General features: G+C 43.5%; 1 protein-coding gene across 6 annotated transcripts in view; it reads left to right on the top strand.

The window, feature by feature from the left end:
- Positions 1-5,559: 5,559 nt before the first annotated feature.
- PCNX1 (pecanex 1) overlaps positions 5,560-12,731 on the top strand; it is a 94,534-nt gene continuing 87,362 nt past the window's right edge. For all 6 annotated transcript variants that reach the window (XM_068397476.1, XM_068397474.1, XM_068397471.1 and 3 more), the window contains exon 1: positions 5,560-5,869. In XM_068397476.1, coding sequence (XP_068253577.1) covers positions 5,717-5,869 — 153 coding nt within the window. In that variant the 5' untranslated portion in view covers positions 5,560-5,716. The remainder of the gene's footprint in view (positions 5,870-12,731) is intronic.

Below are 12,731 nucleotides of genomic sequence, written 5' to 3'. Positions count from 1 at the left end.
GAGACTGGGGCCCATGTAGCTGCTAAAAATGTGCAGCAGAAAGCTGTATAGAGACAACTTACAAAGAAAAGGAGGGGAGCTGAAGATGCTGTTGTTCTAGTGGCAAGTTACAGAAGGTTGCTATCAACAAGTTGGTAAGAATTCTTTTTTCTTAGCTGTCATGGGACTTCTTTGTCTCTGTGGATCTATTTTAAACGGTTTTCCCCTTTCAGCACTCCCTGATAATAAGAAACTTATGTAAATGCTCTTCTTCAGGGAGAATCTTGCTTTGGTCTGCTTATTTTGTCTTGAGAAAACCACAGGGCCCAGAGAGTGTACAAAAAGAGCTTACATACTCAAAAGGTGCAGCAGGCAGCTGAGACAAACTGCAAGGGCAGGATTAATGGAACTGTGAGCTTCATGGTTCAGCTGTTTGCAGATCAGTAATTAGCATCCTCCACCCAGTGAATTGATCTCTCCCTAAGCAGTACTGTGAAGTACTATGGAGAGCTATATTAGTCATAAAGATAGTTGAAAAAAAGAAAAAAAAACCAAAACACAAACTTTTCTTCCTCTTTCTTGGTGTGTGAGGGCAAGAACTGCGTTCTCCCACGCTGAGACAGAGGGAATGGTTTGGCCTGCCCCACAAGCTGCTGGGCAGGGTGTATCCCGAAAGGGCAGGTGGATCTAGGAGTGCGTTTGGTGCCACGGCTGTGATAAAGGTGGGTGTGGGCTGTATCCTGGCACACAGCTGGAGCTGCATCATGCGCTGTGAGCAGTGAACCTGCTAGTACAGCAGGGAGAGGAGGTCTCCTGCTAGGTAACCTTCCTGCTGCTAAATGTGTGCCTGGTCTGTACTGAAACACTAGAGAATAGGCTTATTATTCTCATTGTCTCTAAGGGCTGTATTCCAGTTGGGAGTAGGGGTAATATACAGGACTGAATTTCACAAAGCAATTTCATAGCAATCTCTTAGTGTGTTAGGCTGAATCTGGTGTGACTCCTCTGTTAGAAAGGGAGTGTGGTCTGTGAAAGGATCTGGCTCTTGTTTAGAAGTTTGTTTAAAAACCGTGCAAATAGCAGATAAGCTGCCATCAGATGCTAATACAATGGCAACGCGGTCAGTAGAGTCCTGCAGTTGTCAAAAAACACTCTACTGTAATTAAAAGCAAATCTAGAACAACCTCCTGACAGGTTTTATAAGAAAATTAGCTATCTTACAGTGAAAGCAGACTAACAAATATTATTTAGAGTGACTTTCTGCTTTATATCACCCTTGTAAATAAGCCTACTTCTTAATTCTCATATGAGATAAAACACATTTATCACCATTTACAACAATGTTCTGAATTCAGATAAACCCTTTTTTAACCAGGTTACAACTACAGGGAAACGGTGGGGAAAAAAAGCCAAGACTTAAAATTATGCAAAGATTCCTAATGCCCAAGTAGCAAGTATATATGACTATTGCTTCTTCAGGAAATCAAAAGGTAGGTGCACTTCTCTCCTAGGCTGATCAATTCTATAGAAAATTGACTTTTGTCTTTTTTTTTTGGAGCCAAAGTTGCTGCTTTGGATACTGTATCCAATCCACAGTAAGTAGTATGTGTCAGCAGGATCCAAAAATGAGGGTTGTAATGCTGCTGTCTAGCTATAGATCCTGAGACAAGGAATCAATAAGAAGAAGTAAATAAAAGTTGGTAGTGAGCCACCAAGGCTAGTCTGTCAATCTTAATCTGAAAACAAATCCTGTATCCAGCATGGAGAGAGAAGTGCTAACCCTTCTAACTGTAAAGTGAGTAAATCAGTGTTTTTCTTATTTTCTGCTGATTGTTTTATTAGCTACTTACAGTTTGGCATAATACTGTGATGATTACTGTAACAAAAAATTACAAGGAAGTGCCAATCATAAGCTTGTTTCTAGACATAATAAATTCCACCCAATTTAGGCAAGATATTCTTTTTAACTTTATTTCACCTCTTGCCCTAATTATCTAAGTTATGGTCTTATAAAACTGAGGAATTCTCTTGATAGCTAATTTTAAAATTATAATTTTGGGTATCCCACAAAAAATGTCTGGGGGGGGAAAGGGTGGAACTTCATTCCCTTGAATGAGAGGGTAAGAGCAACTAAAGTACTACTAATGGTGCAAAGCATGCTGCAATATTATTCTTAGAAATGGCAACATGTTGAAGCATTTTTGTGTCATGTTTCAGTGTTTTGTTACTGTTTTTTGATTAACTTCCTGTTCTTGTAATATCACGCATTTAAAAAAAAGTGTGCTCATAAGCCTGGTCAAGAAATTGTGATTAGCTTATCCATCTGAGTATTTGGTATAATGTACATTCTACTGTGTACCACACATAGTGTTGCCCTGATTTTGCAAATGCCCTTTCAACTCACTGGAGCATGGCATGAAGTAAAGAAAAATGTTGCTGTATATGACTACAAGATCATTCTTCCTTGGCCAAGGCCAAGTCAAAACAGCCATATCTTTAATATGATGGCATACCTAAGAGAGTCAACAATATTAATTTGCTACAGAAGTTTCCCCAATAGCCTGAAATTTTAAGGAGGGCACTTGACCATGTACGTATGTAAAGAATGTGAGGAAAAATGGAATTGAAGTACTGTCCGGCCAAAGTAACAGTTACAGTTTCGAGTTGGTCTCCTCCTGTGTAATGCTGGCTTATGTGGAAAATGACTTCTTTGCCTTAGTCTTGGCATACTAAATTACAAGAGAAATGCTGGAGAAAAATAGGTTGATCTCCAATCATTTGATTTAATGCCCCCTCTCTTAAATATATTATCTAATAAATTGTTCACCCTTCACCAATGTTGTGCTCTATTTTTCCTAGAGCACACTATTTTCCTGTACAGAGAGTAGTACCCATCCTAAAGAGGTATTGTAAGGCTAAAGTAGGGTGTAGGAGATAAGCTAGTTATTTGTTTGACTGCAGTGGTTCAATGCATAGATTGAGTCTACTGCTGTCACTTTCTATCCAGATTGTTTGTTTGTTTCCCATAAAAGCTGATAATGATTTTTTTTTTTTCTTACTTTATTAATGATGTCTACGACTGGGCTTGTTATCAATTTCACCTTCGGGCATGGATGGATTCCAATAATATTATTTCCCTATCTTGTGTCCTAGTGTTTTCAGCCTGTATGCATTTAAATAGCTAAACAATGAAATTTAATTGTCCTCTCAAGCACGTGATATTCTCTTGCTCATTTTACTGGATGCAGACTAGATCATCCCACAATGAAGTGCTCTTGAACGGGTCTATCTGCGCTAAACTAGGTTATGGTGTTTTGGTGTTTTGGATCAGGGTTGAGCCTGTAATATTCACACTTTGTTTCCTCTGTTTTGGCTTTTTGCTTTAATCCCAGCCTCTCTCACTCCATGCCTGGTCCAATGACTTCTAGGAGCAGGGCTGGGGAAGAAGCCTTAAACTTCCATGGCATCCAGCCTCTCACACAAGGGTGCTGTTTAACATGAATCATTACCATGAGGCTGAGGCTAATCTGTCCACATTTAATCAATGGCTCCTAAACAGAAGCATAAAGGTTTTTGAAGCATTTACTGCAGCCTTCGGACATATTATTAATGAATGTAATCCCTCTTTCCTCCTTTTTGTGGAGAAGGTGAACAGCTTTTATGTAACATTCATAAAACAGCTGCTGGAAGAACTAATACTTCATAATCCTGATTGTTACAGTATCATAGTATATTTATGGATAACACATCCTAAAAACTTCATCTTTTAACAGCTGCATTTGTAATTTAGTTTTTAATGGTATTTTGGCAAATAATGTCGTTGAAACAGGCTTCATAGTTTTTTTTTATCTGGGCCTACTGTAACTGGTGAGGCTTGTCATACTTGGCGTTATCCCAAAAGGTTAAAGGGAATTCCCCCTCCTCATCCATGATAATCCTCTGTAGATTTTCTCTGTTTTTTTAACTCTTTCCTCCCTGCTTTTTTTTCCTCCCCCACATGCTTTTTTCCTTTCACATCTCAAGCCTCTTTGACAGAGTGAAATAATGCTCCTTTGCAAAATACTGCTAGAAGTCGTGTATTGAAAAAGGTACTATTTGAAACAATACAGTTAAAAATGTGTTGGGTTTTTTTTTTTGTTTATACTGGGGAGAGATAGCCATCATGCTTGGGGTTTTGTGTCCATCCCTTCTCCCTACTTTCCCACTGGGGAAACAAAAAATAGATCATCTACGTCTGCTTTAAGTCAGTCACTTCTGTCTTCTGGTTTTCCAAGAATAGCCAAATGCTGCCATTGGTTTGCTAACAGGGAGAAAAATGCTGTGGAGACTGTGGCATTAACGCAGCCTCTTGAAAACAGCAGCCCAAATGCGTGCTCATCATGAGTCATGACTGAGTGCTCAGTGCTCGGGTTGTTTCACTCCTGCAGTTCCTCCACAGCAGAGACACAGAAGGTGCTGTTCCCCGTCTCGTGGGACAGTAACTTGATTTTGGGACAGAACCTATGTGAGATCCTTCTGCCACCACAGCAACAGTATCATAGCGTGGCCTCAAAGCTACTTTTTCCTAAATGTGACTGGAAAGCCAGGTATTTTAATGAGGGATCCTCAGCATTACTCATGCATAGGGTTTAAAGGAAGAGACCTCCCCTTTCCTCTGCTTGACAGCACTCTCAACACTCCTTCCTTAATCTGTCCCTTTCTATCTATCTAATGCATGACTTGGGATGCCCTTATCTCAGGGGAAAGGTTGAAAAGCCAGGACTCAATGAGAACTAGTGACCTTCTGTGAAAATGCATGAAGGTGCAAGCTGAGACTTAAATATGTGAGAGGCTTGTGGTGTACCTGTGGCCTGCTGTGTTGTGTTCCGCCTTGAAGTAAGTCCAAGCAATTCTGGCTTTGTATGTGTTGAAAGCGACAACAAAACAAGCCCTCTGGTAGGACAGGCACGCAAGGGTTTTGGTAAAGTTGTATCTTAACACTAAATATAAGGACTCCAAAACCAGTGAGGTTATCTTGCTTTAATTTTAAAGAATTAAAGTGTAAAATGGGACGACATCCTCCTGCCCTGCCGACAAGACGAGGTCACCGCACAGCGCCAGGAGCAAGGCCCCGAGAGCGGGAAGGTGAAGCCCTTCGTGACGGTTATGTCTCCCTCCATCTTCTAGGAGTATCCTGACACGGCACGAGCCCCGAGAGCCGCACGGGCCAGGCCGCAGCCGTGAGCCCACCTCACTGACCGGGGGACACATCCCCCCTCCGGTACTCCGGGCGGCCCCCGGCCTGCCGCCGCCTCGTAGGTGGGGTTTGAACCCTGGAAGGGGGTGAGGGCCAGCGGCAGCAGCCAGCCCGCCCGCCCGCCCGCGACCAAGCCGACCTCCTCCGCCTCGCTCTCCTCCGCTCCGCCAGGGGGCGCTGGCGGCGTCGCTGGCGGCCTCGACGGAGACGGGGAGGCCGCGCGCAGGCGCAGTAGTGGGCGCCACCGCCCCCGCAGCCTTGTCCCTCCCCGGCGACAGAGCGCAGGGCGGGCGTCCCCTGCCGCAAGGGCTGCCGGTCTGTCGGCGGCGCGGGGGCGGGCGGCCGGCCCGGGGCCCGGACATAAGATGGCGGCAGCGTTGCTGGGGAGGCGGCGGCGGTGGTTGCGGCCGTGCGGGCTGTCGCAGAGCGCGGGCGGTGCGCGGCTCTGCCCGGGCTCGCAGGGCGGATAGAGCGGGGCCGGCTCGGCGGAGCGGGGCCGCCATGGGCTCCCAGGTGCTGCAGATCCTGCGCCAGGGCGTGTGGGCGGCGCTGAGCGGCGGCTGGTACCAGGACCCGCACCAGGGCCCTGGGGTCAACGCGCTGCACCTCTACCTGTGGCTGTTCTTGCTCGGCTTCCCCTTCACCCTATACATGGTGAGCGCCGGCCGCCGCCGCGCCCGGGGGAACGGTGCAGGCCTGGGCCTCGGGGCGGGCGGGCCTTGCGGGGGGCCGCCCGCCTCAGCGGCGGCGGGGAGGCCCGGGGCGGGAAGGGCCGCGGGGCTGGGGCCGTCGCACGCGCGCCCCCTGCCCGCGACACCGACAGCGCGGTGCCGGGCTGCCTCGGGAAGGAGCGCCCCGGGCCCGCCTGCCCGCGGCCTTCTCCCGCCGGCGCCCGCTGCTGTGAGCGGTGGCTCGCGGCGGGCCCGGCAGCCGCGATCGAGGCGGCCCGGAATACGCCTGAGGCGGCGGCGTTTCGGAAGCACGGACCTGTTACCGGGAAGGCGTGGGTGGGTGCTAGCGGGGCGCATCGGGCGCGGCAGGGCTGCTGTCGCAGGCACTTCGCCTTCCTTTTTCTGTTACTTTCCTTCGAAATCGGACATAACTCTCACTAGCTTCCGCTGCAGATCTGGTCGTCCAGGAAAACGCACAGGTTCTGCAGAAGCTGTTAGACCTACCCAGTATTTCTGGGTGGTAGCTCTGTCGCTTTCTCTTCTTTTACGATTGTGGGAGGGATGTGCTTCAGGGCCCATAACCTGGAGGTTTATTTGGCCGTAGTGTACTGTGTGCTTGCTGACAGTGTATCTGGACTGTGTGTTATTGACAAGAAGTTACTCTGGCTTTTTTGCTTGTGTCCAGACTTCAGTATACTTGGTTTGGGAGAATTTCTGTTGAATATATCTTTGTATCTGACACTTTAATCAAAGCTGTTAAAATACTAACCTTTAAACTTAGAAACTTTGTTGACATTTGGACTTGGAAACAAATATAGGAGAGGTTATATTATAGTTATGAGAGAAGGGGGCAGTTTCCTGTTGGCCAGTGCTTTTCTTTCTATGTTATGCGTAATTTATGAAATACTAATATTTCACTTCAGATTTCTCAGTAGAAAAGTGTGATCATACTAGGTGTGTTGTTACCAGTTTTGAGCATATGAGGTAGTATGTAATTTGCAAGTCTGCCAGGTCCAGATGCTGTGAGAACTTAAAGTAGAAACCGCCTTGTGAAAAAATGTGAATTAGTGAATGAAACCTTGAAGGAAAAACTCTGGGTGAGTGTGGTTGCAGAGATTGAGAGCTCTGGGGTCAGGCATAAAAAACAATTTGTAAGATTGCAGTATGAGACACTTCATACTAAGAAATAAATAATGTGGAAGAGGGTTACAGCCCTGTACGGTTAGCTTTTAATTCATATTACCGTGTCTTGGAAAAGGTAGCTCCAAGGCTTTTTGTTTGAAAACTTTAGACTACTGGCAAGGAAACCGCAGGCTGAGACAAACTGTTTTTAAAACCAAAGTTAATGTGACAACAGCTAGATAAAATTTCAACTAAGCAGATCCTCTCTATAAAAACTGTGAATCTCTTATCTATTCAGAGTTCCACTAAATATGGGAAGAGGAGAGTCCTTTTGGTCTCAAGTGTAGCTTTTTTTTTTTTTTTTTTTGAAGTACTGCTCTTCTGCTTTGACAGAATAGTCTATTTAATTAGTACTGCCTTGCTGAGAAGGCTTTTCATAAAGGTGTGGTGAACTATATCCTGCATGTGCAGGAGACTTTTGAAGGGAGGCTGGTCTATATGGTACAGAGGTCTTTTGACAACTGATGCATCAGGACCAGCATTAGAGTCCCCTGCTGCTCTTAAAGCAGCAGTTAAGCTTTAGTTGCCCATACTATGGGGTAAACTGCAGTGCTACTTAAACTTTTTTTTCTTTTTCTGTGCAAAGGGAAAAGATCGCCAAAAGCAAGCTGCTTCAGGCTTTGTTGAGGTCAGAGAAATTCTCTTGCTTCATAGCTCTGGACAAGTTAAAGATGCAACAACAAGTGCCAACTTCCCTGAGAATAAGTAGGGAGATTAGTCACAAGTTAAAGCAGATTGAATCATATTTGGCTGTTTTCCCTCTTTCCACCCTCTGCAGTTTTAAGTGTTGTCTAGACATAAACTAAACAGGCAGAACTGTGATGGTCATCTTAGCTCGTTAGCATCTCTTAAGCTCTTTTTCACAATAAAAAGCAGTAAATGTTTCATTGCTGTAAGACATACATAAATAAGCAGAACTTGCTTAAAAAGTCTTAGGTAATTGTAATCTGAATTCTGAGCATGGCTCACTGGTGTGTAGGAGGGAGTTTCTAAGCTAGCTTCAAATGACTTGTTGCTGGCAGACAACCCTGTGTGTTTAAAAAACAAGGTATGTAGAAAGAATGCTGGCAGGTTTTATATTACTTATAAAACTTCCTCACATAAGGAATGCTGCTTTAATACATTGGGGCAGCAATAACTGTAGTTATTCCCAATTTTTGTAGCAGCAAAGGCAAAAGGATCCACTAAGAACTTCACTTGTAGCTGGTTCTCAAGGCTGAATGCATTTTTCAGTAAGCTAATGACTTTTTCCAAATGTTATTTAACCCCCAACAGGAATGGAACACTTAATCTCTTTTGAATATGGTAATTTAGATGCACTTACTGCTTAAAGACTTGGTTTATTGCACCCAATCTTTCATCTGTGCATTCCTTCTATTGATCCTGTATTTTCAGAATGGAATCTGGTAATGGTTGTGGTCAGCGAGTAATACCATAAATCTGTGTGTTTCTTGGCATGTGTATGCCAGTGATGGGTTTAACGCATGGTGCAAGCCAACTGAAGAAATCAGCAGTAGAATTCAGCTAGCCTTTCTTCCTTGGTCCCTCACCTGCCTTCTGAGCTTAAGCACATGAAAGCGAGGTCTGTACCCTGTGTGAAGGAAAGAGACAGATGTATACGTAAATGTATCTACATTACAGATCCGGATACTTTTCTTTTTCTCATGTGTATTTATACACTTAACCTGTCCTTGGCGGAAGTGTGGCAAAAAGAAAAGTGTAGATAATGAAGGAACTGGGGTGTAGAGGAAGGGCAGTATCTGCTTGAGTCTATACTCCTGGATCAGTGGCTTGGCAGCACGCATACAAAAATACTGCTTTCTAGAGTAGTTAAATCTGTCCTGTTTGGATATTTGTACTCAGTAACAGACTCAACTGTGCTTGTTGATCTGCATATCTGTTGTAAGAGCTGATCCCTGTTTTTGCTCTAATCCAAAAGTCAAGTTGGGACAAGAAAATACACTACAATATGGGGAAACTGTACAACTAGGTTGTAAAATATAGTGATAGAGTTGGAAAAAATACCTTAAATGCAGAGGCCAATGTTATGCATGAGTGTTGCAAGGGGGAGGGGAAGAGAGGAGACTGCCAAAGCACTTCCCCTAGTCGGAATGCTGTTTCAGCCCCACCACGTGCTCAGGAGGGGGTGAAGTCTTGGCTTTGGCACTGGGGAACTTTGCCAGTGACTGAAGAGGAGCCAGGACTGTACCTTGCTTGGGGTGATGGGCTTGTGTGTACCTACAGAACTTGTCTGTCAAAGTCAAGCTCATGTAGACAACAGTTAAACTTATCATACACTTGATTTCCTGACTTGTGTACGTAGTTATAGAAGCAGGTCTCGCTAATGTGGCTGCACGTGAAAGTCTTCTGCCAGTGAAGTTTCCAAAACAGGTGCTGTTTCTTAAACTAAGAGTTTAAGTACTTGAAGTTGGGTGTATGATGAGAATCCCTAGTATCCCACGTTGCTTTAAGCCACATCTAGTTTCTTGGCTACTCAAGTCTCATTTGTGCACCTTGAGGTTTCAGTCAAAAACTAGATAACTTTTAACTGGACATGGTTCCTGATAACAGCAGTTCTTAAGGGCTCTGGCTGTTCATCAACAAAAAATGGTGACAAAACTACATCTGCTGTTTCTTCAGTCTTTCCTCTTCTCCAGTATGAATGTTTCTATAAAATACTGGCCTCAAAATGCTGAAACTTGAAAGCATTTTACAAGACAACTGTTACTGCTTAATGAATGTTTGATTGATATCACTTTTACGTAAGGACTTGCAATCTGATTTGGGTTGGGAGACTTCCCTATGAATGCGCTCAACAGGTAACACCTACACATCTCTCTTTGAAAAGAATCTGGAAACTTCATTGCATCTGTAGTGTCTAGCTAAAGCCAGATGTGATTAGGTAAGATCCCTGTAGTCTTTGTTTCTTCGTAAGTATGCAGCACAGCCTGTGATCAATGAAATTCCCTCTGGTTTCTGGCACTTATGTGTTTGAAACGTTGGATCACGACACAATGACCTTTGTAGTTCAAATGGGAATATTTTAGTCCTGTAACTAGTGGTCTGAGGTTTCTTTTCTGTTCTAGGTTGACCACTGAAATCTGGGAGTGCTTAAAGCTTTTTCTACCCATTGTTTCACAAAAGGTGTGCTGTATTACAACTGAGCTGACCTAACAGCCAGCAGCTGCCAGAAAGGACGGTCCTGCTCCTCAACTATGCGTTCCTGCATCTTATGTTTGTCCATGTGTGTAGTATGGATTTCATAAGCCGTCTTGAAAGGTTTAAATTTGGAAAGTAACTCCTGATGGAAAGGTGGTAGAAAATCAGTGTCCTTCCCCTCCCCCTCCATCTTTGAGAGTACTGCTTAACTTCCTTTAAGATTTAGGGAAATACTTTCAGCTAGGAGTTTTATCTAATGATTGGGTTTGTTCAGCCATTAGATGACTGAAGTTTTCAACAGAATGTAATTAAAGCAGGCAGTTTTTGTACGGTCATGTCTAGCTCTTCTCTCCTACAAGAGCTTCAGTTGTGACTACTGCTGTTCAGCTTATGTTTTCTTTTGCTGCTAATGAAAGTGACTAGAGATGTGCAGTAAAATGGGATGTTCTCTGAAATGCTCTTGCAGCTACAGACTTGTAGCCAGCTGGTGTCTGCTAACAAGCTCTAACCTGAGGTTTTTAGTCTGTTGTGGTAATAAAATGCTTTAGTACTTGTGAAAAGAACTGAAATGAGATCTAGCTGCAAATCTGTAGGACTTAGGTTTGTGTTCCAATCTTGAAGATAGTATTGTATAGGATGCTCAGTTATGCTGGTGAGAGAGCTGTCTCTCCCCAAATGTAGTAAAATGTCAAGCACAGTTTAAAATACCGATCTCATTTTAACTTACCTTGGCTTGTGGAGAGAAGACCTGAAATGGAAGTTGAATGCTTCTAAGTTTGGCAAAGAAAAATAGAGAAGGCACCAGTGGTTTAGGTTAGGTTGCAATAACTCTTCCTCTTGAGGCTGGAATGCAGACGAGTTGGTGGCACCATGTGTAGCACTGCTGTACCACAGCACAAGACCTAATATGAAGTGTGATCAGACAGCAGAGTACGCTGGACGTGCTAAAATTTCTTCTATTCCCAGAGCGTATGCCCTGTCCAGAGAGGAGTAACTACTAATGGATATGATGTGAGGATAATGCACCCTTTAATTCTTTATTGGGTTTGCTGCAAGTTACATGAGGTGTTTTGCCTTTTTCCCCACTTGTTCTCAAACCTTTCCTTTGCAGAACAGGAAGTGTAGATTTTGCATTCCACGAGATAAGCTGGATACACTGTGTGACCTTACTGCTGACGGAGTGGAGGGGAGAAACTGAAGAGCTCTCCAGACAGAAAAGTATAGGCATATCTTTTATAGACTAACTCCAGCTTTTGTCATCTGGTGTTAAACTGACTCCTCTGGTAATGGCTTCTGAACACTAGGCACTTGTAAAGGGAAGGGTAGTTGAAGTTGTGTTTGTGAGTGGTTAGCAGACTGCTTAGCAGGTAAAGGAAGCTCATACATTTTGCCAAAGTTAACGGGCTTGCCCTTGCCTGCAGGGAGCTAGCTGCCTCTGAAATTCTTGGAAGTGGAAGCACCGCATTTCTTGAGGAAACCCTTGTAGCGTTGCTTCAGGGGTTGTATGGATGCCATTAGCATCATTGTGGCTCCTGGTTGCTTACTGATGCTGTTTTAAAATGGCTTTGTTTCCTCTTTCTCCTCCTGAGGTGGTGCTTGGTTAAGTGAATCTCCCTATGCATTAGTCTTGTCCAGCTCAGCATTCAGAATCTAAGTTAGCATACATCAGCTTTGTTTGCCTGTCCTACTTCAAATGTTTTATTAGGTGTTGACTTAACTTGTTTTGGAGGAAAAGGTAGGTTAAATTTGATCTCTTTAAGAAAAGAATCCTAATAAGTAACCTGTTTCCTGATTGATTCCAGACTCAATTATTTATACTTGTTTGGCTTTAGAAATGTTATACTGATTATCTGTTTTTGTTTACTGCCAGAAAGTGAGCAGCCAGATTAAGGATTGGTTTTGTTCTGAAGTCAACACTCAATACAATATTTAGAAATATTTATTCTTTTATCCCCTTTATTAGTACAATATTTTGTATTTGGAGATCTCTTCAAACAGTGTTTTTGCTAAAATCATGGCTTAAATTGTGTGATGAGCACTGCCAGTTCTTGTAGGGCTAATAAGCTCTTGAATATGTAGAAATATTAATGTTGTAATCAGATCTATTTTAAATGAGTAAAACTAGCTTTATATGCGGAATAGTGTGCTCTGTCTTATTTGCCAGTCATGTTCCCTTTCTGATTCTGCAGGATGTGCATGGGGCTTTGATCACGCTAAAGGCTCTTCTCTTTTAATGGTCTGTATAGGGAGGGAGACTAGGTGTACGAAACAAGCTGAAATTCTCCTTAGGCTAGGAGGTCTAAAAAGTCAGTTCATTTGTTCTCATGTACTAAATTAATGTTCATGCTGGGTAACAAATGCTGTTTGATTGTCGTATGTCTGTGTATATATATATTTATGGCTGTGAGAATTTTATATCAAACTACACCATCAGTGGGGTAAAGGATAGTGATGCAGCAAAATATTTGAGAACATGGACTCCTGTTGCATTTGTAAGGAAAGTA

Source organism: Nyctibius grandis, chromosome 4, assembly GCF_013368605.1.
Source record: "Nyctibius grandis isolate bNycGra1 chromosome 4, bNycGra1.pri, whole genome shotgun sequence".
NCBI lineage: Eukaryota > Metazoa > Chordata > Aves > Nyctibiiformes > Nyctibiidae > Nyctibius > Nyctibius grandis.
This window is presented reverse-complemented; position numbering and strand designations above follow the sequence as displayed.